At 42.1% G+C, this 25,121-nt stretch overlaps 1 protein-coding gene across 2 annotated transcripts in view; it reads left to right on the top strand.

Moving 5' to 3' along the window:
* Positions 1-25,121, top strand: part of Ubr5 (ubiquitin protein ligase E3 component n-recognin 5) — a 113,564-nt gene that overhangs the window by 75,375 nt on the left and 13,068 nt on the right. For both annotated transcript variants that reach the window (XM_051159487.1, XM_051159488.1), the window contains exons 27-51: positions 588-736; positions 1,391-1,482; positions 2,896-3,042; positions 3,136-3,254; positions 3,331-3,457; positions 3,550-3,679; positions 4,729-4,889; positions 4,982-5,221; positions 6,281-6,404; positions 6,989-7,100; positions 8,455-8,586; positions 8,901-9,158; positions 9,688-9,956; positions 10,116-10,327; positions 12,070-12,300; positions 12,956-13,029; positions 14,491-14,663; positions 14,752-14,865; positions 15,787-16,007; positions 17,163-17,283; positions 17,378-17,476; positions 19,759-20,002; positions 22,211-22,322; positions 22,873-23,017; positions 24,075-24,205. In XM_051159487.1, coding sequence (XP_051015444.1) covers positions 588-736; positions 1,391-1,482; positions 2,896-3,042; positions 3,136-3,254; positions 3,331-3,457; positions 3,550-3,679; positions 4,729-4,889; positions 4,982-5,221; positions 6,281-6,404; positions 6,989-7,100; positions 8,455-8,586; positions 8,901-9,158; positions 9,688-9,956; positions 10,116-10,327; positions 12,070-12,300; positions 12,956-13,029; positions 14,491-14,663; positions 14,752-14,865; positions 15,787-16,007; positions 17,163-17,283; positions 17,378-17,476; positions 19,759-20,002; positions 22,211-22,322; positions 22,873-23,017; positions 24,075-24,205 — 3,937 coding nt within the window. The remainder of the gene's footprint in view (positions 1-587; positions 737-1,390; positions 1,483-2,895; positions 3,043-3,135; positions 3,255-3,330; positions 3,458-3,549; positions 3,680-4,728; positions 4,890-4,981; positions 5,222-6,280; positions 6,405-6,988; positions 7,101-8,454; positions 8,587-8,900; positions 9,159-9,687; positions 9,957-10,115; positions 10,328-12,069; positions 12,301-12,955; positions 13,030-14,490; positions 14,664-14,751; positions 14,866-15,786; positions 16,008-17,162; positions 17,284-17,377; positions 17,477-19,758; positions 20,003-22,210; positions 22,323-22,872; positions 23,018-24,074; positions 24,206-25,121) is intronic.

The raw sequence follows: 25,121 nt of genomic DNA, 5'->3' as shown, positions 1-25,121 counted from the left end.
TACTATATAGTATAGGCTAACCTTTAGTTAGTCATCTGCTACGTCTGCCTCCAGTGTGCTGGGGTTAATAGGTGCGGACTGACGGTCTGGCTAAGACTTGAGTCTTGACTACTGGAAACAGGACTAAGAATTTTAATGATGGGAGTGTGCATTGTCACCATATGTAGTTACAGGGTAGTTCTGGTTTGCTTTTTTTGTTCCAGAATTGGTTGGATTTTCTTATACATTGACTTTAAAATTTAAAAAGCAAATTATTATTTTCAAATGTATGGGTATTTTGTGTTCATGTATGTCTGTGCACCGTATGTGTGCCTGATGAGGTGTGAAGGCTGGGAGTGGGCTTTAGAGCTCTGGGCACTGGAGTTACAACAGTTTGAGCTGCCTTGTGGATGTTGGGTACCCTGGATGAGCAGCCGCTGCTCTCAACAGTTGAGCCAGCTCTAGCCAGACTTTGGAAAATTTGACTAACAGAGAATTTTAACTATTATGTAGTGGTTTCTAATGTTCCTGAATGTATACTAAGGGTTTTCAGTTATGGTTGTAATTCCTTGCCTGATAGACAGACTTCTGTGTTTTTAATATTTCAGCTGAAGTATCCGCAAGTGAAAAAGAGGAAGATGTGTTTATGGGAATGGTTTGCCCATCAGGGACCAATCCTGATGACAGTCCTTTATATGTCTTGTGTTGCAACGACACCTGCAGCTTTACATGGACTGGAGCAGAGCACATTAACCAGGTAAGCGGCCCCACAGCCCCTGAAGGTGGCTTTTCTTCAGCTTTCCTTTTCCCGCCTTTGACTAGAGTTAACTGTGTCTGTTGGTTGCTTTTACTTTAGCTTTTTTGTTTTGTTTTTATAAAGATTTATTTATTATTATGTGTTCAGTGTTCTGCCTGTATGTACGCCTGCATGCCAGAAGAGGGCACCAGATCTCATTATAGGTGGTTGGGAGCCACCATGTGGTTGCTGGGAATTGAACTCAGGACCTCTGGAAGAGCAGCCAGTGCTCTTAACCACAGAGCCATCTCTCCAGCCCCCTAACTTTAACTTTTCAAGTTACCCAAAGAATTAATTTTGATTGAGCCTTACACATATATGGCAAAAAAGGGTCATTTGTTACTCAGATATGGCAGATAGTGAGAACTGGGTCTTCACATGTTGTAGAATGTGATCCATGGCTCTTGGTACGGGCTTTTTAATTACTGTCTATTTTGAGATATGAGTGATTTTTGATGCACTACTTGATTTTCATCCGTTTCCATGGTCAACTGCATCTTTAAGCACATTATTGTTTCCCAAGTACTTTAACATTGCTGTGCTGGTAACTCTGACTAAGTTACGATGAGATACACGTGTGCTTGCTCTTTTTAAAAGTGCCTATTGTAATTGCAGGACATTTTTGAATGTAGAACTTGTGGTTTACTGGAATCACTTTGTTGTTGTACGGAATGTGCGAGGGTGTGTCACAAAGGACATGATTGCAAGTAAGTCCAATTGCATTTTTCTTAATGTCATAAATTATTTAGAGCTATATTATAGTGCAAAATGTGTATATTAAGCCAGGCGTGGTGGAGTGTGCCTGTAATCCCAGCACTCAGGAGGCAGAGGCAAGCAGATCTCTGTGAGTTCGAGACCAGCCTGGTCCACAAAATGAGTCCAGGACAGCCAAGGCTGCACAGAGAAACCCTGTCTTGAAAAAAACAAAACAGACAACCAAAAGTATATAATACTTGAATTGTTGGTATAAGTCAGAAAGTGGGAGGTGTTCTCACGTTTCAGTTTATATATAACAGCAGCGTGGCTTTTGGTTTAGAGTGTATTGTCAAATACTTGTTTTTCTGTTACTCATAGTGTAGTTCTCGTTTACTAAAAGCAGGGCAGTAGGCTAAGGAGTGCGTCACTAGTGTTGGATTATTCTTACTAATTAGTTAATCAGATTAATGCTTGTAAGCCAGTTTACAGAATTGTTTTATCAGTATTTTGTATTGAGAGACTTAACTACCAACACCCCCTCTTTTTGTAGGTATCACTAAATGTCTTATGATGAATAATTGGACTATGCCTTTTTTATGTTTCAGATGCAGTAATCTCGTATTTTATAGTAGAGGCATTCTAGCTGGTTTTGTTATTTTCACAGACCTAAGCAGCAAAACTCTGTGGCCTAACATTTGCAGCGTTTCAGTGTTACCAACAGAAACACTGCTATCAATGGCAAAGATGTGTAGATGTTGTGGGTGATAGGAAAATAAGTTATCAGAGGCCTCCGTTTGGGTTGGTGCGATGGATCAGCAGGTACAGGTGCTTGCTGCAGAGCCTGCTGAAGCCAAGTTTGATTCCTGGGCTTACATACTGAAAAGAGAGAGTAGACAGTTGCAAATTGTCCTCTGACATTTTACACATACTCTGTGGCCTAAGTATACCTGTCCTTCAATCTCCCTGCCCCATAAACAAACAAATATCCGTTTGCCCATTGATGCTTAGTCATACTTTGTTTGCTAAATGTACTCACTGTGCTGGCTGCCAGGCGGGGCGAAACAGGTATTTCATTTTCTGACAGCGTTTGCAGACCTGTCAGATAAAAGACACATGCGAGAGGCATGTGCTTGTCACAGCTGGAACTGACTGGCTGCACATGTGAAGACCACGCTGGGGAGCTGGGGAGCTAGGGTCAGGAAAGACAATGGCATCTGCCACACAGTGCTGTTATTGTTCATAGGAAGTGTTGTTTGCTTTCTGAACACCATTAAGTAATTTTCTTGTATGTAGCAGTTACACTTTTATTTTAACATGAGCAAGAGCTCTCTCGAGTTTCATCAAGTTATAGCTCCTCATTTCAGTGTCAATCTGCATTTTAAAGTTTTTCCATATATATGAACTCTTCTGTGAATTTCTTACAGACTCAAGCGGACTTCACCAACAGCCTACTGTGATTGTTGGGAGAAATGCAAGTGTAAAACTCTGATTGCTGGACAGAAGTCAGCTCGTCTTGATCTCCTTTACCGCCTGCTCACTGCTACAAACCTGGTCACCCTACCAAACAGTAGGCAAGTAGAAGTATTAGGGTACAACATAAGTAGATGGGGAATCCCACCCCATGTGCTGTCACTCTCAGCCTCACAACATGCCCTGTTTTCCAGGGGAGAGCACCTCCTGCTGTTCTTAGTACAGACCGTGGCCAGGCAGACCGTGGAGCACTGTCAGTACAGGCCGCCGCGAATCAGGGAGGACCGCAATAGGAAAACAGCCAGTCCTGAAGGTGAGTGGGCCAAGCAGTTCTGACTCACTGTAAGGCAGTCGGTTTTGTTTTGGTCTGACCCAGTCCTCCTTTTCAGATTCGGATATGCCTGACCATGACTTAGAGCCCCCAAGGTTTGCCCAGCTTGCGCTAGAGCGAGTCCTGCAGGACTGGAATGCTTTGAGATCTATGATTATGTTTGGGTCACAGGAGAATAAAGACCCGTATGTATCTGTTAGAACATTTGTACTTTTCTCTGGCCCTGTGTTAATGTTGCTTTTTACAGTGTATTCTGTCTCTCCTCGCCTCTTCCCAGTCTGAGTGCCAGCAGTAGGATAGGCCATCTTCTGCCAGAAGAGCAGGTATACCTTAATCAGCAAAGTGGCACGATTCGGCTCGACTGTTTCACTCATTGCCTTATCGTCAAGTGCACAGCAGATATTTTGGTGAGTTCTTTGAATATGTGAATTTATTCTTAGCATCCCATGATTTTAAAAGCCAGACTTACAGGGCTGATAACCTCTGATTACATTGAAGGGAATGAAATTAGGGCTAGTTAACTTGGATGTCTTTCTGTGGAAGTTTTTTATTTTAGATAAAAACCCTATTTCTATTTTGCAAACTAAAATTTAGATAATAGGACCCATGGTGAAGTTACCTAGGCACTGACATAACATTGTATTTAGTCCTCTCTGCATGCTAGTTTGTTATTGTCAGGTGTCATTCAAACCTCTTCCCTATAAACCTGTATTAAATAATTTAAAATAGCATAAAATTATGATACAGTAATGCAAAATCAAGAAAATAAAAAGTTTTGTGAGTCTAACCATAGTATATCTTAAATTACAGCCTAGCTATTTACTGAGATGAAATGCGACATGCTTGATACAAAGATTGTTATAAGCAACCTTAAAAAAGGCAGAACACAAAATTACGTATTCTTTGTAGTTGATCTCTGCTTTATAAACTGCATAGGGAAGACTAGAAAGTAGTCAATGAGACAGTGGGATTACAAATTTTATTACCAAATATTTGAACCGACTTCATGCTTTGTTAAGTGTACTGTAGTGAGTGAAGTCTGTGCTGCTGCTTTTACAACTGGATAGTCTGTTCTCACCATGCATGATGGGATATATAGGGCTGTGGAACAGAAGCCAAGACAGCATGCATTTGGGATCCACTGTGTAGCAGACACACAGTGGTAGGTGGCTTGCTCAGTCACTGACCTTGCAAAAGGTTTGGCTCGGTCTGTTTGTAGATTTTGTTAGGAGGGCTGGCAAGGCCCTGAGTTCAATGCTGGGGCCCACATGGTAAAAGGAGAGGACTGGCACGCGCGCGCGTGTACGTACACACACACACACACACACACACACACACACACACTTTTAAAAAATTTTTATTGGGAATTATTAACATTTATAAAGTGTCAGGAAACTGGACTTTAAGCATTGTTTGAAATATCTCAACACTAACAGAATGATTACACTTTTTAAAGCTTTTAGATACTCTGCTAGGCACATTAGTAAAAGAACTCCAAAACAAATACACACCTGGACGCCGAGAAGAAGCAATTGCTGTGACAATGAGGTTTCTACGATCTGTGGCAAGAGTGTTTGTCATTCTTAGTGTGGAAATGGCTTCATCCAAAAAGAAAAAGTAAGGCACCTAAAAATTTTTAGCATACATATTAGTGTGGTAATGTTAATATGTATATAAGACTCAGAATTCTATTTTCTTTTCTGTTGTAGCAACTTTATTCCACAGCCAATTGGAAAATGCAAACGTGTGTTCCAAGCATTGCTTCCTTACGCGGTAGAAGAATTGTGCAATGTAGCAGAGTCCCTGATTGTCCCTGTCAGAATGGGCATCGCTCGCCCCACAGCGCCGTTTACACTGGCCAGTACTAGTATAGACGCCATGCAAGGCAGTGAAGAGTTATTTTCAGTAGAGCCATTACCACCACGGCCATCATCGGATCAGTCAAGCAGGTATGTTAATTTTTAGTATGGAAATGTTGGGTTTGCTTCATCATTGTGCTTTGGAGTAGCAGTTGAAAATTCTTTCAAGTCTAATTTTGTTTCCTTATGTAAGTAAAATGGTGTTTTAGTACCTATGTGACCACCAAGAATTAAAGCTGAAAATCAACAACAGAAAATTTATAAACTCTTGGAAATGGAACAACTACTACTAAATGATGACTGGGTTAAGAAAGAGAGTAGTAACTGGGTGTGTGGCGCAGGCCTCGAACCTTAACCTTTAACCTGAGCATGCGGAGCAGATCTCTGAGTCTGAGGACAGCCTGGTCCACAGAGTTATTAGTTCCAGGATAACCAGGGCTACACAGAAAAACTCTGTCTCCAAAAAAGAAAGAAAAAGAGTCCTTTTTTTCTCTCTGAAGGTTTTCTCTCAGCCTCGCCTTTGCTTTTGTCATAATGTGTCAGTTTTACCAGGTACTGTAAGTCTTGTTGGTGAGGTGAGTGCCTGGCGGCTTATATGAAGGCACTGCTGTCTTAATTGGCTCTCACACAACCTCTTTGACTCTCATTTCTCAGGAAAACTGAGATGAAGAAAGATGCTAAAAACTTAGCATCTCTTAATTTTCATTTTTGTTTGTTTGTTTTGTTCATTTTAATTTCTTCTAGCTCATTCTCGAATCTCTAAATGAATTTTCCTTAGGACCATTTAACATCACATCTCTAGTTTTAAGCACTGGATGCTTAAAACTGCACCCAGTGATTCTTTATGTGGCCGCTCCAGGCTTGGGTTATTTCTAAGTCAAGTTTTGAGAGAAGTGAAACTCAGGCCACTCACTCTGTTTTAAGATATGGTTTGTATATTTGATTTCCCCATTCTCCTGCCCGCCCAATAACAAGTCAGTGGGTAAAACGCTGGTGCAGACTAGGAATTGTGTCTGTTAATGGGTGACTGTTGGCACCAGTGCCCTTGGAAAGAATGTCAGGCCTGAGCTATGAAGGGATCCCAGTGAGAAGTGTGCAGTGTGCAGGGGCCGTGACACACTGTTCTCACCACCTCCCGACTCCTTCCAGCTCCAGTCAGTCACAGTCGGCTTACATCATCCGGAATCCACAGCAGAGGCGCATCAGCCAGTCACAGCCCGTCAGAGGCCGGGACGAGGAACAGGATGATATTGTTTCGGCAGATGTGGAAGAGGTATTGTTAGTTGTTTAAGACACAGATGACACTTCGATTTGGTGCGAAGAGCAGTCACTGGAAGTCAGTATAAGTGGTGGTAGTTTAAAGCTGCCGAGTGTTCCAGGTAGCCTGTGAACTTTTGTTACATTGATTCATGGCTGTGTGTATTACAGTGATGTCAGTAATCTCTCATTTATTGAATACCAAGGAATTGGACTCATAAACTTGTTTTCCGTCTAAAGATTAAGAGTAAAGATATTCTTATTGTTGAAACATTTTTAGTTTAATACAATGTCTTAACAGGAAATTGTAATTTTTATATTGGTTGGCATATACATATATAGAAAATTTGACTCTCTCCCCATTCCCTAGAACAGTTTTACAATTCTAATTTTAAAGTTCTGTTTATGGACACTAATTACAAACCATGGAACATATTGATAGAAATTTTGATAATAAAGTGTCATTAGTAAATGATTTTAAAACTGCATAGTATAAATTTGGAATTCTTATTTTAGTTCACTCATTCTATGGATAAAGCTAGGTGAGATAGAAGTTTTGTTGTATGTTGCGATTGTCTACAAGTGTGCTTCTGGGTGTAGGTTGAGGTGGTGGAAGGCGTGGCTGGAGAGGAGGACCACCACGATGAGCAGGAGGAGCACGGGGAGGAGAACGCTGAGGCCGAGGGACACCATGACGAGCACGACGAAGACGGTACGCAGCTCTAGCAGTTAGTTAGGGTGAGGAAGGCAGGCCTGCAGCGAGAAGCTTGCTTTGTTCTGCATTTTCTGCCAAAGCACTCTATAGTATGTTTTCAAGTTTTAGGAAACAACTATGTACATACATAAAATAATTAACATCTATTTCCTTCCATCCACCTCCACCCCTGTTTTTAAGGATCTTGTTTGTTTGTTGAGTCAGGGTCTCATGTGTTCTGGGCTGACCCCAGACTCACTGTGTAGGTGAAGATGAGCTTGAACGTCTCATCCTCCTGTCCTAACTATGCCAGGTTGATTGGTGGTGGGGACCCAACCAGAGCTTCATGCACGCTGAGCCAACCTCTACCGGCTGAACTACATCCCTAGCCCACGTTCTTGTCTCTGACTCTTTCCTCCTTGGGCTGGTGGCTGGCTCAGTGGGTAAAGGCATTGTTGTCAAGCCTGTGACCCTGTGACCCTGTGACCCTGTGACCCGAGCTCAGTTCTAGAGATTCACATTGTGGAAGGAGAAAACATACTCCTGGTGGTTGTCCTCTGACCTCCACACGCAGCCTACCTCATTCCCCTGCTAAATAAATACATAAATAAGTGTAATTTTTAAAAGTATTCATTTAGTGTGTGTATATGTCTGTGAGTGCAAGCATGTGTGTGCCTTGGTTTGAGTGTGGAGGTCAGTGACAACTCAGGTTGTCACCTGTGAGATCTTGCACTGCTGCCACTGCCCACTGAGCCATCTCAGTGGTAACGTAGCCAGCACTCTGGAAGCTGTGACAAGATGTTGAATTTAAGGCTAATCTGGGCTACATAGCAAGATCTGTCTGATACCCCTTACCTCTAAGTAAATCAGTCCTAATTTAACAGTGGAAAATTTACAGTGGAGAGAAGAGGGAAAATGATCTATAATCTCCCTGAGATAGTAATCCTGTGTGCTTCCAGTCAGCCGCTGTTGCCCGCAGGCTCTCTAAGGATGATACACACAATCTTCATGGCTTTGTGTTTAATGTCGCTGAACTGCAGTATCAGACATGTTACTGGGAGATACAAAAAAACTAGTGTGTTTGAGTTCTCCTTTGAAGTATAATCGATAAAAAGGGGCAGGTGGACAGTGGTTGCCGCCCCAGCCCTCGGCTCTGCAGGAGATGAACTTTTTACAGTACCTGAGGGAGTTCTCCAGTGCTGAGCAGCCAGCCAGTGCTTCTTTCTGAGGAACAGCCGTTATCCTGGCAGGCTTTTCTCCTGCCTTGGCGGTGTGCCTTGTTAGCTCCCACCCTTAAGATGTACTGGCTTGTCAGACCTGTGTTGACTGCTTACTGAGTTTTTTCTTCCCTTATTATTTAATACTCTTCTAGGAAGTGACATGGAGCTAGATTTGTTAGCAGCAGCTGAAACAGAAAGTGACAGTGAAAGTAACCATAGTAACCAGGACAATGCGAGTGGGCGCAGAAGTGTGGTCACGGCAGCCACTGCTGGCTCAGAAGCAGGTAAGTTGCTAATGGGAAAAGCCACTCCTGCATATGCTGATTCTGTTTGTTCTCAGCACAACTTGGTGGTTGTGTGGTATGCACATGGGTAGCTAGAGCCTTGTAATTTCATTTCTTTTTCTGTGATTGTTCTTTTTTTTTTTTTTTTTTTTCAGTAATGGATTAGTTTTAAACTTTGTTTAAGAAAGATCTTTTCTAATTAAAGTGTTTTTATGGTGACACTGTTGAATATAATATTTTTTTGAATGAGAGATGCGCTCTTAATTATCATTGGGCTTACAGTGGTTTTCTTGTCCTAAAAATTAAAACTTTAGGAGCGAGCAGTGTTCCTGCATTTTTTTCTGAAGATGATTCTCAATCAAATGACTCAAGTGACTCTGACAGCAGTAGCAGTCAGAGTGACGACATAGAACAGGAGACCTTCATGCTGGATGAGCCGCTGGAGAGAACCACCAACAGCTCCCATGCCAATGGTGCCGCCCAGGCTCCGCGCTCCATGCAGTGGGCTGTCCGCAATACGCAGCATCAGCGAGCAGCCAGCACAGCCCCATCCAGTACATCTACCCCAGCAGGCAAGTCTGAAACCCAAGTATTATTCCTCGGAGCACTTAAGTATTTTTAAAAATTAGGCATGTCTGTCCAGAAAACAAGGTTGTCTGAAGTCCTTTCCGTTAAGCTTCAAATATGTACATAAATATTATTCCATCAAGATTTCTTCATCTTTGCATTATTGCTTTGAGCTGGTTAATTCTTTATGGAGAGCTCTTCTGTGCATTGTCGGATGTTTAATCATATCGCTGCCACTACCCGGTAGGTGTCAGCAGTATTCCCAAACCCGACTTTCTTCTTCACTTTGCCACTTGTAACAACCAAGAGTGTCTGCATGCATTGCCAGACGCTTCCTCCTGTGGAGCTTGTGCCGTGCGGAATTAATCCCGTTGACTGTGTTCATTTTTGTCCAGCCTAACATCTCCTCCACAGATTATATCCTAGACGTACACGTTTTTGTTCTTGTACAGGTTTTTAATTGACTATTTAGACTTGTGTCAGTAGCAGTTAGCAACTATGTCAGCTCATTATAATTGTCCTTTTTCCTTATAGCAAGTTCCGCAGGTTTGATTTATATTGATCCTTCAAATTTACGCCGGAGTGGCACCATCAGCACCAGCGCTGCAGCCGCAGCTGCTGCATTGGAAGCTAGCAATGCCAGCAGCTACTTAACATCCGCGAGCAGTTTAGCCAGGGCTTACAGCATTGTCATCAGACAGATCTCGGACTTGATGGGCCTCATTCCTAAGTATAATCACCTAGTGTACTCTCAGATTCCAGCAGCTGTGAAGTTGACCTACCAAGATGCAGTCAACTTACAGGTATGAAACCATTGGGAAGTCACTTTATTGTTTTGCCTATTAATTAGGAGAATTTCAATATAGCGGGGATATCGCAAATGCTTAATGTTGACATACTAGTGCTGTATCAGCTTTAGCTTTGTTCGGATAGTTTTGACTATTTTAGTTTGATCTTCATAGAACTATGTAGAAGAAAAGCTTATTCCTACGTGGAACTGGATGGTCAGTATTATGGATTCTACTGAAGCTCAATTACGTTATGGTTCTGCATTAGCATCTGCTGGTGACCCAGGACACCCCAATCACCCCCTCCACGCCTCTCAGAACTCAGCTCGAAGAGAGAGGATGACTGCACGGGAAGAGGCCAGCTTGAGAACCCTTGAAGGCAGACGGTATGAACTTCTCCATGTGCATTTATTTATGTGTTGAATCAGAGCCTTCGATGCTTGCTACATTTGACCTCATCTTAATGGCAAAGGAGAGTGTATGCAACTGCCTCGTGATACTTGCTTTTGACCAGCAGTTGAAGCAAAAATAATTGTTAGCCAAGTTGTTTTTTTAAAAAACCTATTCATGTTGCTGGGAGTGCTGGTACACACCTTTAATCCCAGTACTCTGGGAGGCAGAGGCAGGCAGATCGCTGAGTTTAAGGCCAGCTTGATCTGTAAAGGGAGTCCAGGACAGCAAAGGCTACACAGAGAAACTCTGTCTCAAAAAACCCAAAACAGACAAAATCCATCCTTGTCATTTAGGAACCTGTTACTAAAAGCCCATGTCCTTGTTCCGTGTAGCCCCTTCTTCTACTGTCCATCTGTCCCCTCCATGTCCCCACCCCACCCCCATGCCCCTACAAATAAGGTGTATGTTGTTTCAGCTGGGACTGAGTGTTACCCACTTTGTACTCAGGAAGGGTAACTGTTGTCACTGTGGAGTCATCACTACTGATCTTTGGTTTCACAACAATCCTCCCATCCAGCAAATGAAATATGTTTATATATTTGCTATGTACTCTCTGTTCAGTTATAATGAGCCCTTCTCAGGCCTGGGGACTAGCCCAGCCATGAAGTCAAAAGGAACAGCTGTACCGGGATGGGTTGGTGTCAAGTCTGAGGGTTGGTTCATCTTGTTACTGTCAGATAGCGAAGTGAGGAGGACAGGTCTGAAGCAGTGCAGGAGAGCAGATGAAAGCACACTGGAGTACAGAGACCTGTTAGACACGCCGGCGTGGGGCAAGACTGATGTTTTATACTTGATTCTAAGCAACTAATAGGAAAATAAAAATCTAGGAATATAATTGACATACTTGTTTTTGAACATTTGGGAATTGGAAATAAATTTGGTGGACTGGTTGGTAAAGATAGCATTAGAGAGAAAGCTTTGAGAGGCAGTTTTTCTATTGTAGGAGTCCTGCTCCACAAAAGGACAAAAGTCTCTGTCTGTCTTCGGCGGTAGTCAGTTGCTCTAAAAGAACACAGTACTCTGGCTGGAGGGGCAGCTCGTGGTTCACAACACTTCTCTTGCAGAGGATCTGGGCTCAGTTCCTCGCGCACACACACAGCAGCCTACAACCATCTTAACTCCAGTTCCGGGAGACAAGACACCCTTTTCCAGCCTCCTTGGGCAGTGTACCCACATGGCACACATTCTTATAGGCAGGCAAAACATTCATGTACAGCCATGTAGTGTGTGTATATGTTCCTTTTCTTTTTTTTTAAAGAATATGAAAACAAAAAAAAAAGAATATGATTAATTGACTCATAACAAATGTGGAATATTTTCATCTCTTCAGGTCCTTCCTCCTACTTTCTATCTATAGATTCTGAATTTGTTATGTAAATAAAATCATACAATACATGGTCTTTTAGGACTGGCTTCTGCTGTCTAACATGGCAGATGTATGTTTGTTTGTTTGTTTGTTTATTTATTTATTTATTTATTTGAATCACCCGTGTTTAGCTTGTGTCAGTGCTTTAAAAATATTCTAACTCACGTATGTTATACCACACTTTAAAAATACTTAACCACTCACCAAGTGACACTCCAGCCCAATGTTTTCATTTCTTAATTTTACATATTCATAAAGTTTCATACTTGTGGTTTTTATAAACATTTTTATTTCTTTGTGCTCCTATAGACGTGCCACCCTCCTTAGTGCCCGCCAGGGAATGATGTCTGCGCGAGGAGATTTTCTCAATTACGCTCTTTCTTTAATGAGGTCTCATAATGATGAGCATTCCGACGTTCTTCCAGTATTGGATGTGTGCTCACTGAAACATGTGGCATATGTTTTCCAAGCCCTTATATATTGGATTAAAGCAATGAATCAACAGACAACATTGGACACTCCTCAGCTGGAACGCAAAAGGTATGTCCATACTTTCCTTGAGTTTTGAGAACCACTTGGTGTGGCCTCTGAGTCAACAGTCACAGTTTGGATTAAGGGGATGAGCACTGCAGAAGAGAGCCAAGGTATTCCATCAGGAAAGTGGGCTTGACTGACCCAGCCAGTATCTGCCACGACTTCTCACTTAAAGTGAAAACCCAGGAATCTAATTAAACGGAATGTGGCTGAGATACTTCTGTCTTGATCTATTTTGGATGAGAGTTTGTGTGGATGCTCATACTTTCTGTACTGGTTGTTGTTTTGTTTTTGGCTTCTGTTGAGCCTGTTCCGATACTGTAATGCACTAGGCAGATCACTGTACCATTTCCCATTATTGGAAACTATATAGTAGTGTTAGACACTATAAATTGATCCCAGGGTGTGGGATGTCAGCTGGCGCTTGCCTAAGCACCTGAGTTCAGTTCCTGGGTTCCTCGTGCTGGAGGAGAGAGCCAGCTCCTGCAGCTGGTCCTCTGACTTCCGTGTGCATGTTGTATCACACTTAACAAACATGTGCTCATGAGGTCGTCACCAAAATGACATTTCCAATGTCTCTTTCTAGCAGTCCAACTCACCTGTGCTGTTTTTCATACCACACAGATATTTAATTTAAATGACTGACTTTGTTCTTTTTAAGGACACGGGAACTTTTGGAGCTGGGTATTGACAATGAGGATTCAGAACATGAAAATGATGACGACACCAATCAAAGTTAGTGCACAAAAGTCTACTAGTCTCCTTTAAGAAATGCTGCCTCAGTAGTTCCTCCGGGCTTTTAAACTGCATTATTTTCTGTCTGGGTGGGAATTTCTCTTTTCTTCTGTTCTCTCATTTTCCTTATCCATCCTTGCATTATATACATTTCATAATTAAGACAGAATTAATGTTCTGAATTTTCCAATAGTCCATACTTTTTCTTTTAGACTTTTCATTTTTCATTTCTCCTAGTTTATATTTGCCATTACTTTAAGTTGTAGGAAAGCCTTTGTTAATATTGATGCAAAATAGATTTAGTAAAGAAAATATAAATCATGCATAGAGGCTAAGAGAGAAGTTTGAATGCCCCAAATATGGAGGAGCTTGTAGAGCAATGGTTCTCAACCCCTGGGTCGTGACCCCTTGGGGGTTGAATGGCCCTTTACCACCTAAGACCGTCAGAAAACAGACGTTTACATTAAGATTCATAACAGCAAAATTACAGTTATAAAGTAGCAATGAAAATAATTTTATGGCTGGGGTCACCACAACATGAGGAACTTCATTAAAACACTAGGAAGTTTGACAACTACTGTTGCCAGGAAAGATTTAAAATGGGGCTAAATGGTCCAGTTTCCTGTTTATTATTCCTAGCCAATACTTTATAGCATAGGAAAAGACAACTGGTTTGGGTTGGGTTTTTGTTGCTTGTAGTGGTGGGGTTGGCTTTTTTCCCTTTTTTGAAAACCCAGCCAGAACTCACTATTTCCACAGCTTATAAGCACTGCCAAGTTTTGTACCTTTAAGGAGAGCAGTTGCCAGTGTGCTGACTTATGTTGGCTGGACACACGAGCTGCTCAGACAGCTCCCTGTTCATTTCCGTGTGGGAAGCAGATAGTCAGAGTTGAGCTTCTCGTCGTCTCCTTGTGGTGGTAATCAGGTTGAGGCTGAAACATGCTTGGGAAACGAGCTGTATTTCACTTCTTCGTTCTCTAGAGCTAAGGAGAGGAGTAAGAAAACTGTTCATTGTAGGATGGAACCCGTATTCATTACAGCTTTTCGTTGTGTATTTTTATTGTTGTATGATAAATAATGCATTCAATTATTTTGGATTATCACTTTAAAGAATACCAGAAGCTAGGTGTGATATCATAGGCCTTTAATCTCAGTACTGATGGAAGCAGAGGCAGGTCAGCCCGGTCTTCATGCTGAGTTCTAGGACATCCAGGGCTGTCAAACAGTGAGACCCAAACACCAAAAGCTTGGATTCCTAATGTGTGTGCCTGTGTGCATGCACGTGCAGGGGTGAAGCCCAGGTTTCGTCCGAGCTGCCGGAGCTCTGCCACTGAGCTTCATCACTAGCCCTTAACTTGCTTTCTGGTATAGTGATACTTTATAAGAGAAACCAAGTAATTTCGTTTGAACAGATTAATATCCTGTTACCCTTTCTAATTACTAATATTTTTCAATATCTAGGTGCTACTTTGAATGATAAGGATGATGAGTCTCTTCCTGCAGAAACTGGCCAAAACCACCCATTTTTCCGACGTTCAGACTCTATGACGTTTCTTGGATGTATACCCCCAAATCCATTTGAAGTGCCTTTGGCTGAAGCCATACCCTTGGCTGATCAGCCACATTTGTTGCAGGTGAACTAATGCAGGTCTAATGTTTTTTTTTTAGCTGATTTTGAAGTGTTCAATCTAACTATTATAATATGTCTTGTTAAAATTACAGCCAAATGCTAGAAAGGAAGATCTTTTTGGTCGTCCAAGTCAGGGCCTTTACTCCTCATCTACCAGTAGTGGGAAGTGCTTAGTGGACATTACAATGGATAGAAATTGCCTTGAGGTAAGATAGTCAATATTTACAATATATTTGTTAATTAGTACTTTTCCTAGCATCCAGATTTGAAGAGATGCATTAATGCAGAACATTTTATTTTCCCCCATAGTAGAAGTGTCAGAAGTCCCTTTCTTTCAGTATAATGGAACTGTCACTTTCCTTGGCTTCCAGTATCACCATGTTCCACACATCATATAGCTTTGTGTGTTTAGTGTGTTTTAGAGAGTGGTAATGTCGCTGCTGAGAACTGGGCTTCCAAGTGAGTAGGGTACTCACATGCAGCCTTGGGTTGTTGTGCCTTCAAGGGGTCCCGTCCCCCCCCTTGATGTTCTGAGTTACATGAGCCAAGAATGAAGACAAATGAGTCAGCATTAATAATGACACCCAAGTCATTCTGTTTCTTGGGTGCTGTCTCCTTCTTTATAACCAAGGAAACATTTCGGTGAGAAATAAGGCTTGCAGAGATTATACAAGTGGGAATTTCAGTTATCACACAGCCAATTACATGATAGATTTTGTTTTCAGAAATATAAGTCCGATTTGAGAAGTAAAATTACAATCTTCTATTTTTCTGGGGAAAAGTAGTAGTATGTTTTAAGGCAGCATAAGAGAACTGATTAGATTTTTATAGTTGAGTGGTAAAGGAGAGTATAGTACTAAAATTACTGAAACTATGTAGAAGACTTAAATACCAGACATAACACTATAAGAAGTTGCTTTGACATTCTCTGAGGCTACTCTGGTGAGTGCACTGTATTTGTCTTGTTCTTGAGGTTCCGGTGGACAGGAGCAGGCTGCGCGTGGCTGGTGGGAGCTCTAGGAAGGGAATGGTGGCTAGTTTCCTTGTGGTCTGTCTGGACCTCTATTGAGTTAAGAAAGTAACCTTTCCTCCCTTAATGTGTAACGTTTAAACCTAAAATTGCATAGGTTCTTCCAACTAAAATGTCTTATGCTGCCAATCTAAAAAATGTCATGAACATGCAAAACCGGCAAAAGAAAGAAGGGGAGGAACAGAGTGTGCTGCCTGAAGAAGCCGAGAGTTCAAAGCCAGGACCGTCTGCTCATGATGTTGCCGCCCAGTTGAAAAGCAGTTTACTCGCCGAGATAGGGCTCACCGAGAGCGAAGGGCCTCCCCTTACCTCTTTCAGGTATGGATGAGTGAAGTAACACGCCTGTGTCTGTTGTTACACTGTTAAGATAATTTTCATTCAGAGATTTCACATTTTGTAAATTTGTATATATAAGTATTATAATTGTTACTTTTCTGTGATTTCCTAATTTACTATCAGACAGTTAAATATTAATGAGTTTTCTGGACCTTCACTTTTTAAAAAAATGATCTTTTTTCCTTTATTGCGTGTCCAAGATGATATTTCTTAAACATTTAATGTTGACTTAAAACTATCAATTAAAGAGGTTATCAGCAGTTCAACTGGCATGTAAATACTAGAAAGAATAGAATTTCAGGACTTGTGACTCATATTTAATTTGGGTTCACAAATGATGTCTTGGACAGAGGAAAGTTTTTGTTCACTAAATAAGAAGTTAATGGCATATACTGTTGCTTAGTGTTTCCATCATTAAGTGATTTGCTAACTCATATTCACGCCAAATTTTTGACTAGAAATATAGATAATAATTTTGCTTACAAGTTAATGAGCTAGTTAATGAAATAAGGTATGCTTAGAAGAAGTTAATTAGTGCCTGAACAAGATACACTGTGTGGGCATTGTCTACCAGCCATGAAGGACACAGGGTAGTCTCCATACTGGAGTAGCCTAGACCTAGAGGGCACATGACAAGGCGGTTAGAATGTATAGGCCAGATTGGAGGAATGAGGTAGGAAGAGGAAGGGGATCATGTCAGAGGAAGGTGGACTGCGAGCCTGGGAGGGGCCGAGGGTAGAGAAGGTGCTTCAAGTCCTCAGCGGGCAGGGGCGGTAGATGGTACTGATGGGTAAAGATCACCAGGACATACTGTTGCTACAAGGCCATAGGAGAGTGTGTCCATGCTGGGCTCTAATGAGGCACTACTGATGTAGTAACAAGTGGAAGTTCTAGAGGGAAGTGAAGTGAAATGGGAGTTGAAGGCAGAAGGTGATGCTGGTGTATGCGCGCACACAGTCACATACTCGTCAGGAGCACGCAGCCGTGGAGAGCTCCTTTCCTTCAGTAGGATATGGCTTGAAGAACTTAGCGTATCAGGATATTAAGAGACGAAGAAAGGCACCGTTCTTGACCAAAGCCTGGAGTTTGGGAGTTGATGAATTGTTTTTTTCCTCTCTTTCTGTTAATGTCTCACAGGCCTCAGTGTAGTTTCATGGGGATGGTTATTTCTCATGACATGCTGTTGGGACGGTGGCGCCTTTCTTTAGAACTGTTTGGCAGAGTGTTCATGGAAGATGTTGGTGCGGAGCCTGGATCGGTGTGTATTTTGTGCACTTTAATTCTGTTCTCCATGATAATAACAGGTTTCAGTGAATAATTGTTATCCCTCCCCCCCCCCTTTTTTTTTAAAGATCTTAACTGAATTGGGTGGTTTTGAGGTAAAAGAATCAAAGTTCCGTAGAGAAATGGAAAAACTGAGAAACCAGCAATCAAGAGATTTATCACTAGAGGTAAAGGTATTTATTTAGATTTTCTCTATCTGTAGTATGAGACTTCACAACTTTTAAAACATGCAGAATAGTAATAAATATTGCTCATGGATAGATAATGTATTTATAATTAAAAATTTAAAGAAATAAAAACTTAGAGCGGTAATTTTTTTTTAGATTTTTTTTTTTTTTTTAAGAAAGTTCTAGGCTGGAAAGTGGTTCTGGTGTTAATGTGCTTGCTGTACAAGCAGGAGGGCCCGAGTTCAGATCACCAGGACCCAGTCAAGATGCCATGCCACCACGTGCCGTGATCCTAGTGCCGGAGAGGCTAGTCTGAAATCAGTGAGAAGATGGTAGAGGGAGAAACCCAGTGTCACCCTCTGGCCTTGGCCCCTGATTACATGGTCAAGCATCCCTCTACACACATGTGCGCAGACACATTTCATAACGTAATCAGGAACTGAAAAACCTCTGCTGTACTGAATTCCACTCAGACTATTTTTTTCTATTTTTTCTTTTTTCTTTTCTTTCTTTCTTTCTTTCTTTTGTTGTTGTTGTTGAGACACAAGGTTTCTCTGTGTAGCCTTGGTTATCCTCAAACTCACAGCATTCTGCCTGCCTCTCCGTCCCTGAGTGCTGGGATTACAGGCATGTACCATCACACCCAGCTCCCAGGCTTTTTATTGAAGCTTAATTTGCTGTTGGCTAGTTTTTGTGTCCTTTTTAATATTGCCCACCATATTCTTCCTTGTTACTTTCCAATATGTGTCATATGCATTTCCTGCCATGGGCCTTAAATTGGCTATTTCTTTAAGAAATTGTATTATAAGGTTAAAAATGGGTGCTGGTCTGAGGTTCTATTCTACTAGGCCTTTAAGAAATGACTGTGAATTCCTACCAAGACATTGGATTGAACGTGAAGACAGCCTTTGTTCTAGACTGACTTGCTTTTATTCCACACCTTACAACAGTCTTGGAACTGCAACGTTACTACTCCCACCGATAAAAGCTTTTCTTTTGGCTGTTGTTTTGAGACAAGGCTGGTTTAGAACTCACTATGTAGCCCAGGCTCGTTTTAAACATCTGGTAATTTTCTTGCCTCAATTTTACAAGTTCTAAGACTATACAGGCATGGTCCCCACTATATTTGGTTTAAAATGATTGTTGATAATAACTTCAGACATAAGGTTAGTTGGTAGTTTTATTGTCTGTAGATCATATCCAAGTGAGAATGCTTGAGTTCTCATAAGTTCCCTGTCAGAGTTTTACATTTTGATTCATATAAGGGATATATCCATATACCTTTAATTTGATTGTCTTATTTTAAGGAAAGTTAAACGTTCCATGTCTTTAGGATAGTGTTTTGTTTTTTTTTTTTGTTTTGTTTTTTTTTTTGTTAAATTTTGCCCAATTTTTGTTATAAAGTTTCTTTTTTTCTCAAATTAATTTTTACCCCAGATGGGCATGGTGACATTTGCCTAAATTCCCAGCATTGGGATGGCAGAGGTAGGTGAGGCTCTGTGAGTTCAAGGTCAGCCTAGTCTACAAAGCCAGTTTAAAGCCCCCCAGGGCTATGCAGTGAGACCTTCGCAAAAAAAAAAAAAAAAAAAAAGGAAGGAAGAAGAAAAAAAAAAGATTTAAAGCATTATTTATACGTATGTGTGGTGCAGGTCTGTCAGAGCATGTGTAGAGGTCAGAAGGTTGTCACTATGTGCTTCTGTCATGTCGGCTCCAGGGATTGAAATAGGTTGTCAGGCCTTTTGGCAAGTGCTTGTACCTGCTGAGCCACCTTGCTACCCCTCACGTTTTAGCAGTTCTGTATCAGTGGTTTTAGGTGAGCTGCATTCAGTGCATGATGATGTTCATGTGTGACGGAACCCGCAGGTATTTCTCTAACGTGTCCCTTCTCACACTTCATTTTCTGTCACTGGGAGTTATGTGTGTTGGGCATCAGCAGTGTAGGAGATTCATGAGTTTGAGGCCCTCATGGCCTGGATTACTTACCAAGATGTTGTTTCAAAAGAGTGAGAAGAAGTTCTTATCTCTGATCCATCAGGAATTTATTCTCATGTACCAAATGAATAGGATTATTGCTTTCTGGTGAACCTTTGAAAGGTGGATTTAAATTGCGTTAAATTCCATTAGCGTGATTTAATGCAGGACAGTCTTCTTTGTAAGCTTCTGAGACCTCATGTTTCTTTGTAGTATTTAAACTAGCAAGGAAAAGCTGAGATTCCTTTTGGCTTTACATACAAGAGCCTGTGGTTTCTAGCACTGACCTAGCACTTGGTGTGCTTTCACAGGTTGACAGGGATCGGGATCTTCTCATCCAGCAGACCATGAGACAGCTCAACAATCATTTTGGCAGAAGATGCGCTACCACCCCAATGGCTGTCCACAGAGTTAAAGTCACCTTTAAGGATGAACCAGGAGAGGGCAGTGGTGTAGCGCGAAGTTTCTATACCGCCATTGCACAAGCATTTTTATCAAATGAAAAATTGCCAAATCTAGATTGTATCCAAAATGCCAACAAAGGCACTCATACAAGTAAGTACTCTACAGAGTTCTAGCGTTATAACTATTTTTTTTGTTTGTCACAACATTGGTAATCATGATTATATGCCTGTACATTTACGTTTTATATAATTTTGTTTAGATTATGACTTAGTCTTGACTAAATCGCTTGAATTGACAGGTTGAGCTTCTCACCTCAACTGCTACTTGTTTGGAGGGTGACAGCTTGAAAGGTCTCATGTTGTTCTATAAAATCCAGTGACAAGGTTAGAGTATTTCTTTCACCCTTGTACTAATTGATAGTTATCTGAAGAGAAAGCAGAATTTTCCAGGTAGGATATTTTAATACTGATTCACAAACATGCACTGATCCCAGTGAGGTCAAGCTTTTGAGACCGCAGGTAAACCAGCCATGTCACTGTGCTTAGCATTTTGATTTCAGTAGGATTTTTTTCCTCTTGGAGCGTTGCAGTCTCGTTGTGAAGCCACCACTTACGGCTTAGGACTCTTAACCTAACTTCAATTAATATATTTAAAGCTTTGTGAGACTGACAAAGGCTGTAGGAGATGGCACTTGGTGGTGCATGCGTGCCAAGTATGGTCAGCAGGTTGCCGCTTTACAAGGGTCATGGAGTTGACACAACTTTACTCGGGCTACATCTCTGCCTGCTGCCATGGAGACTGAATGGGTTGCAGAAAAAATAGAGCATGAGCAAATGGAGCTCACTGGCCTTTGAGCCTCACTTGGACTGTTTAGCTTATGAAAGAAGTAGACTAACATACTTAAATGAGGAGACTGGGGCAAGCTTAACATTCCACCAGCGTCTTTTCAAACACCATTAACAAGCCACACTCAGACGGGCAAGTTGGGCGCACGCCTTTACTCCCAGCAGAGGCAGGCAGATCTCTGAGTTTGCAGCCAGCCCGGTCTACACAGAGAGTCCAGGACAGCCAAGCTACACAGAGAAACCCTGTCTCAAAACAACAACAAAAAACTCCAAAACAAACCAAACAAAAAGAAGCCATACTCAAGGGCAGACAAGACAGATCCAGTATAAAAACACTAGCTGCCAAGCCTAATGACCTGAGTTTGAGTCCCAGGTTCCACGCGGTGAAGGAGAGAACCAATTCCTGTGGGTTGCCCTCTGGCCGCCACCCATGTTCCGGGGGTTGCCCTCTGGCCGCCACCATGTTCCGGGGGTTGCCCTCTGGCCGCCACCATGTTCCGGGGGTTGCCCTCTGGCCGCCACCCATGTTCCGGGGGTTGCCCTCTGGCCGCCACCATGTTCCGGGGGTTGCCCTCTGGCCGCCACCATGTTCCGGGGGTTGCCCTCTGGCCGCCACCCATGTGTTGTGGCATGTGCGGCCATTTGTTAGGCTACAACAATTAAAAAGATGTAATTTAAATCATAGTCAGAATCGAGCATTGGGTTTAAAAATAATAATAGCTAATAATCTGGTGGTCTGTAGTGCTCAAAGCCAAACACTGTGCCTAGAAAAGACAGTCAGAGCCGGGCGTGGTGGCGCAGGCCTTTAATCCCAGCACTCGGGAGGCAGAGGCAGGCGGATCGCTGTGAGTTCGAGGCCACCCTGGTCTACAAAGTGAGTCCAGAATGGCCAAGGCTACACAGAGAAACCCTGTCTCGAAAAACCAAAAAAAAAAAAAAAAAAAGAAAAAAGAAAAAGAAAAGAAAAGATAGTCAGTGGCTACAGCTGTGTAAGAAATCTCGGCTCTGCCTATAGTGAAGTCAGTCCAGGTCTACTGGTCACATGTTTTTAGGTATTTCATAGTTTTGGCATCACAAGGGGAAAATAGATTTCACAAATACTGAAGGAACTTGTATGATGGACCATGTACATTCTTCTTAACTGTAGGTAACCCTCAAAAACTAAGGTGCTGGGGAGATGGGCTAGTAATAGTGCTTGCTGTGAGAGCAGAAGGCCTTGAGTTCACATCCCCAGCACGTGAAAGGCCGGGCATGGCTTGCACATGCTTACTACCCATGCTGTGGACGGCAGGTTTCAGTGAGGACCTGAGTCAAAGCGCGTGGGGCAGACATCTCGGATCTATGTGCCCAGGCACATAGGCGCACACACCCCAAACAGAGAGGGGCACTAGCAGCACAGGTGATCTTGAGCCACCATATTTCTTTTGTTTTTCTTATTTCAGCGTTGACTGAAACATAAAGGCTGTGATCTTGTGTACTTATCACAGTGCACTGTTTTCTTGTTTTCTTCTAGGTTTAATGCAAAGATTGAGGAACCGAGGAGAGAGAGATCGGGAAAGAGAAAGGGAAAGGGAAATGAGGAGGAGCAGCGGCTTGCGAGCAGGCTCTCGGAGGGACCGCGACAGGTACGGCGGCTTTGGGTTGTCACAGAAAGCCAGCACCTTAGACAAGGTGGATAAAGGCTTGCAAACCAGTGTGAGAGCTGTTGTCTGGACGGATGCATGGCAGCAGCTGTCTGTTACTGATGAAGGTTCTGCTTAACAGCACCAGGACCTTTGAAATTACACTGATTTTATTCACTGAAGTTTGACATTTCATTACAGTTATCACTCTCCTAGTTTAATTAAGTTTTAATGATGGAAAACTATATTTTAATTTTCTCTTGTTGGAATGGGTTACATTTACTTTTGTTTAAAGTTTCCAGAAATTACAGGTAGTCCCTTGGAGTCTGGTCTTGCTCCCTTAGAATTAAAGTGTATACATTGCACATAGATTTTTAGTGACAAGCCTAAATAATCTTCATTTCTCAACCATTTTGTCTCTGGCTGTCACAGTACCCTGGTGTCATGGTTGCCGCCATCTATATGTATGCTGGTGTTTATTGATCCAGCTTTGTTCATATTTTGATTTGGTCATCAAAGGAAGTGGAGTCATAACAGCTTTCTTCTTTCACAGAGACTTCCGGAGACAGCTTTCCATCGACACCAGGCCTTTCAGACCTGCTTCTGAGGGGAATCCTAGTGAGGACCCCGACCCGCTTCCTGCTCATCGGCAGGCACTTGGCGAGCGGCTTTACCCCCGGGTGCAGGCGATGCAGCCTGTAAGTGCGGTCCTGTGCTGCTTGCTGCTTACTAGATGTGGGATTTTCCCTTTGAAATAAGCTGGCTGTTTGGTTTCTGTTTACTTGTCAGCTAGTAAGCAGCTACACGGTTGAAGGCTGTAGCTGTCCCGCCAGAGGATCTTAGAAGGAACGGCAGTGCTGCTTAGAAGGAACTTTACAACGTGAATCGCTCCCCACCTAACTTAGTTTAAGATAGTTTAATTCTGCCCAGCGCGAGTCCTTTGTATTAAAAAAAACTGCTGAGGTTTCTATTTGTTTGTATTTTTACTTGCACAAATCATCATTACTCTTAAGTAGACATGATCTGTTAGCAGCTGTGCCTGAGCAAACGGCAGTCCTCTACTGCCGACAAAATAACTCAGGAGTTCAGTTTGAATCTTTTGTCAATTTTCTCTCACAAAATGTGAGACTTGTAAACTAGTTGTGGATTTTTTCCTTTTTGTTGTTTATGTAATAATGTAGCCAAAATACTAGTAAAACAGAAAATCAATTCTCTTTGTTGCAGTAAGCCAGCTTTAAGTAAGAGGCCCCTCTCTCTTCCTGCTGTCTTCCTTTCTGTACTAAACGAGAAAGAGTGTTTTTGGTTCTCTGAGGAAGACAAATGTTACAGAAATTGTATGTTTCCTTGGAACTCAAAAAACCTTTTTTTTTTTTTTGGTTTTTTGAGACAGGGTTTCTCTGTGTAGCCTTGGCTATCTTGAACTCACTTTGTAGACCAGGCTGGCCTTGAACTCACAGCGATCCACCTGCCTCTGCCTCCTGAGTGCTCGGATTAAAGGTGTGCACCACCATCAAAAACATTAAAAAAAAAAAAAAAAAAAAAAGGCAGCCTCACGCAAATATTCCAGCCCCAACAAAACTGCTCATTCACAGACTGTGCCATCGCGACCAGGGCCTCTGACTGACACTGCAGTTTCATAAAAAGCCTTACTAGTTCTTGGGAGTGTTGTTACAGCTTTTCATATTTCTTTTCCTTTTGATTGTAGCTTTTAACAAGCAGAGAGTTGATAAGGAAACATTTGCTCATCCTTTACAGGCATTTGCAAGTAAAATCACCGGCATGCTGCTGGAGCTCTCCCCAGCTCAGCTGCTGCTGCTGCTGGCAAGTGAGGACTCCCTGCGGGCGCGGGTGGACGAGGCCATGGAGCTCATCATCGCGCACGGACGGTAATGTGGGCAGTTGGCACAGCATCAGTCCAGTCTGAACGTCAGCTGCTTTATTTCCAGCCTGTGTGTTTTTCGCCATATCCTAACTTATGACGAGGCTAGAGGTGGTTGAGTGGTTAAGAGCACTTGTTGGACCACATGGTGCTAACAACCGTCTGCTCCTGTAGTTCTGGAGGATCTGGCCTACCTTTTGACACTCCACACACACAAAGGGCAGGTACACGTGCAGGTAAACCAGCCCCACACACAGCACGCAGGGACACATGCAGGTAAACTACACACACATACAAAATAAAAACAGTATTAAAAAACAAAGTATAATACTTTAGATTTTTTTTTTAGAGTGGTGTCTTACAATTCCTAAGTGTGGTAGCTGAATTTTTCAAACTTTATTAGGTTATAGAAGGTATTTGGTATTTAGAATTGTTCTGTTTTGTGCATGAAACAAGGCTGGCCTTGCACTCCCAACCTCCTGCTGGTAATTGCTGAGACTTAGTGCTATTATATTGGGTTTAGATAATGTTTTATTTGGGAAGAAGTATATATGAAATTACGCCTCAGATTCCCCCCATTGGGAGTACCCACTGCAAGAGGCATTGTACACTCAGTCTTGCGGTAAATCCTTTAGCTTCTTGTGTTAAATATGACATTTCTCTTAGGGCTCCAAATTCACCTTAAAATTTTGTGCAAATTTTTCTTTACCTTCTGCAAAGTATATTTGTTTGAATATGAAATTTAAAAATACCAAACAGTCCTTCTAGTCAAGGGACAAAGTAGCAGTGGCATTAGGAAGATGGGCTGTACTCAGGTGGTTTCTGTGTTGGGCTTGACTCTTTCAGCCAGTGGATTATTTTAAATGAAATTTTCTGTGATGCTGTGAACCTTATACACCTAGGTATCTTAGTCACATTCTATT

This window comes from Acomys russatus, chromosome 17, assembly GCF_903995435.1.
Source record: "Acomys russatus chromosome 17, mAcoRus1.1, whole genome shotgun sequence".
Classification (NCBI taxonomy): domain Eukaryota; kingdom Metazoa; phylum Chordata; class Mammalia; order Rodentia; family Muridae; genus Acomys; species Acomys russatus.
The sequence above is the reverse complement of the archived record's forward strand: the minus strand, read 5'-3'. Positions and strand labels throughout refer to the sequence as shown.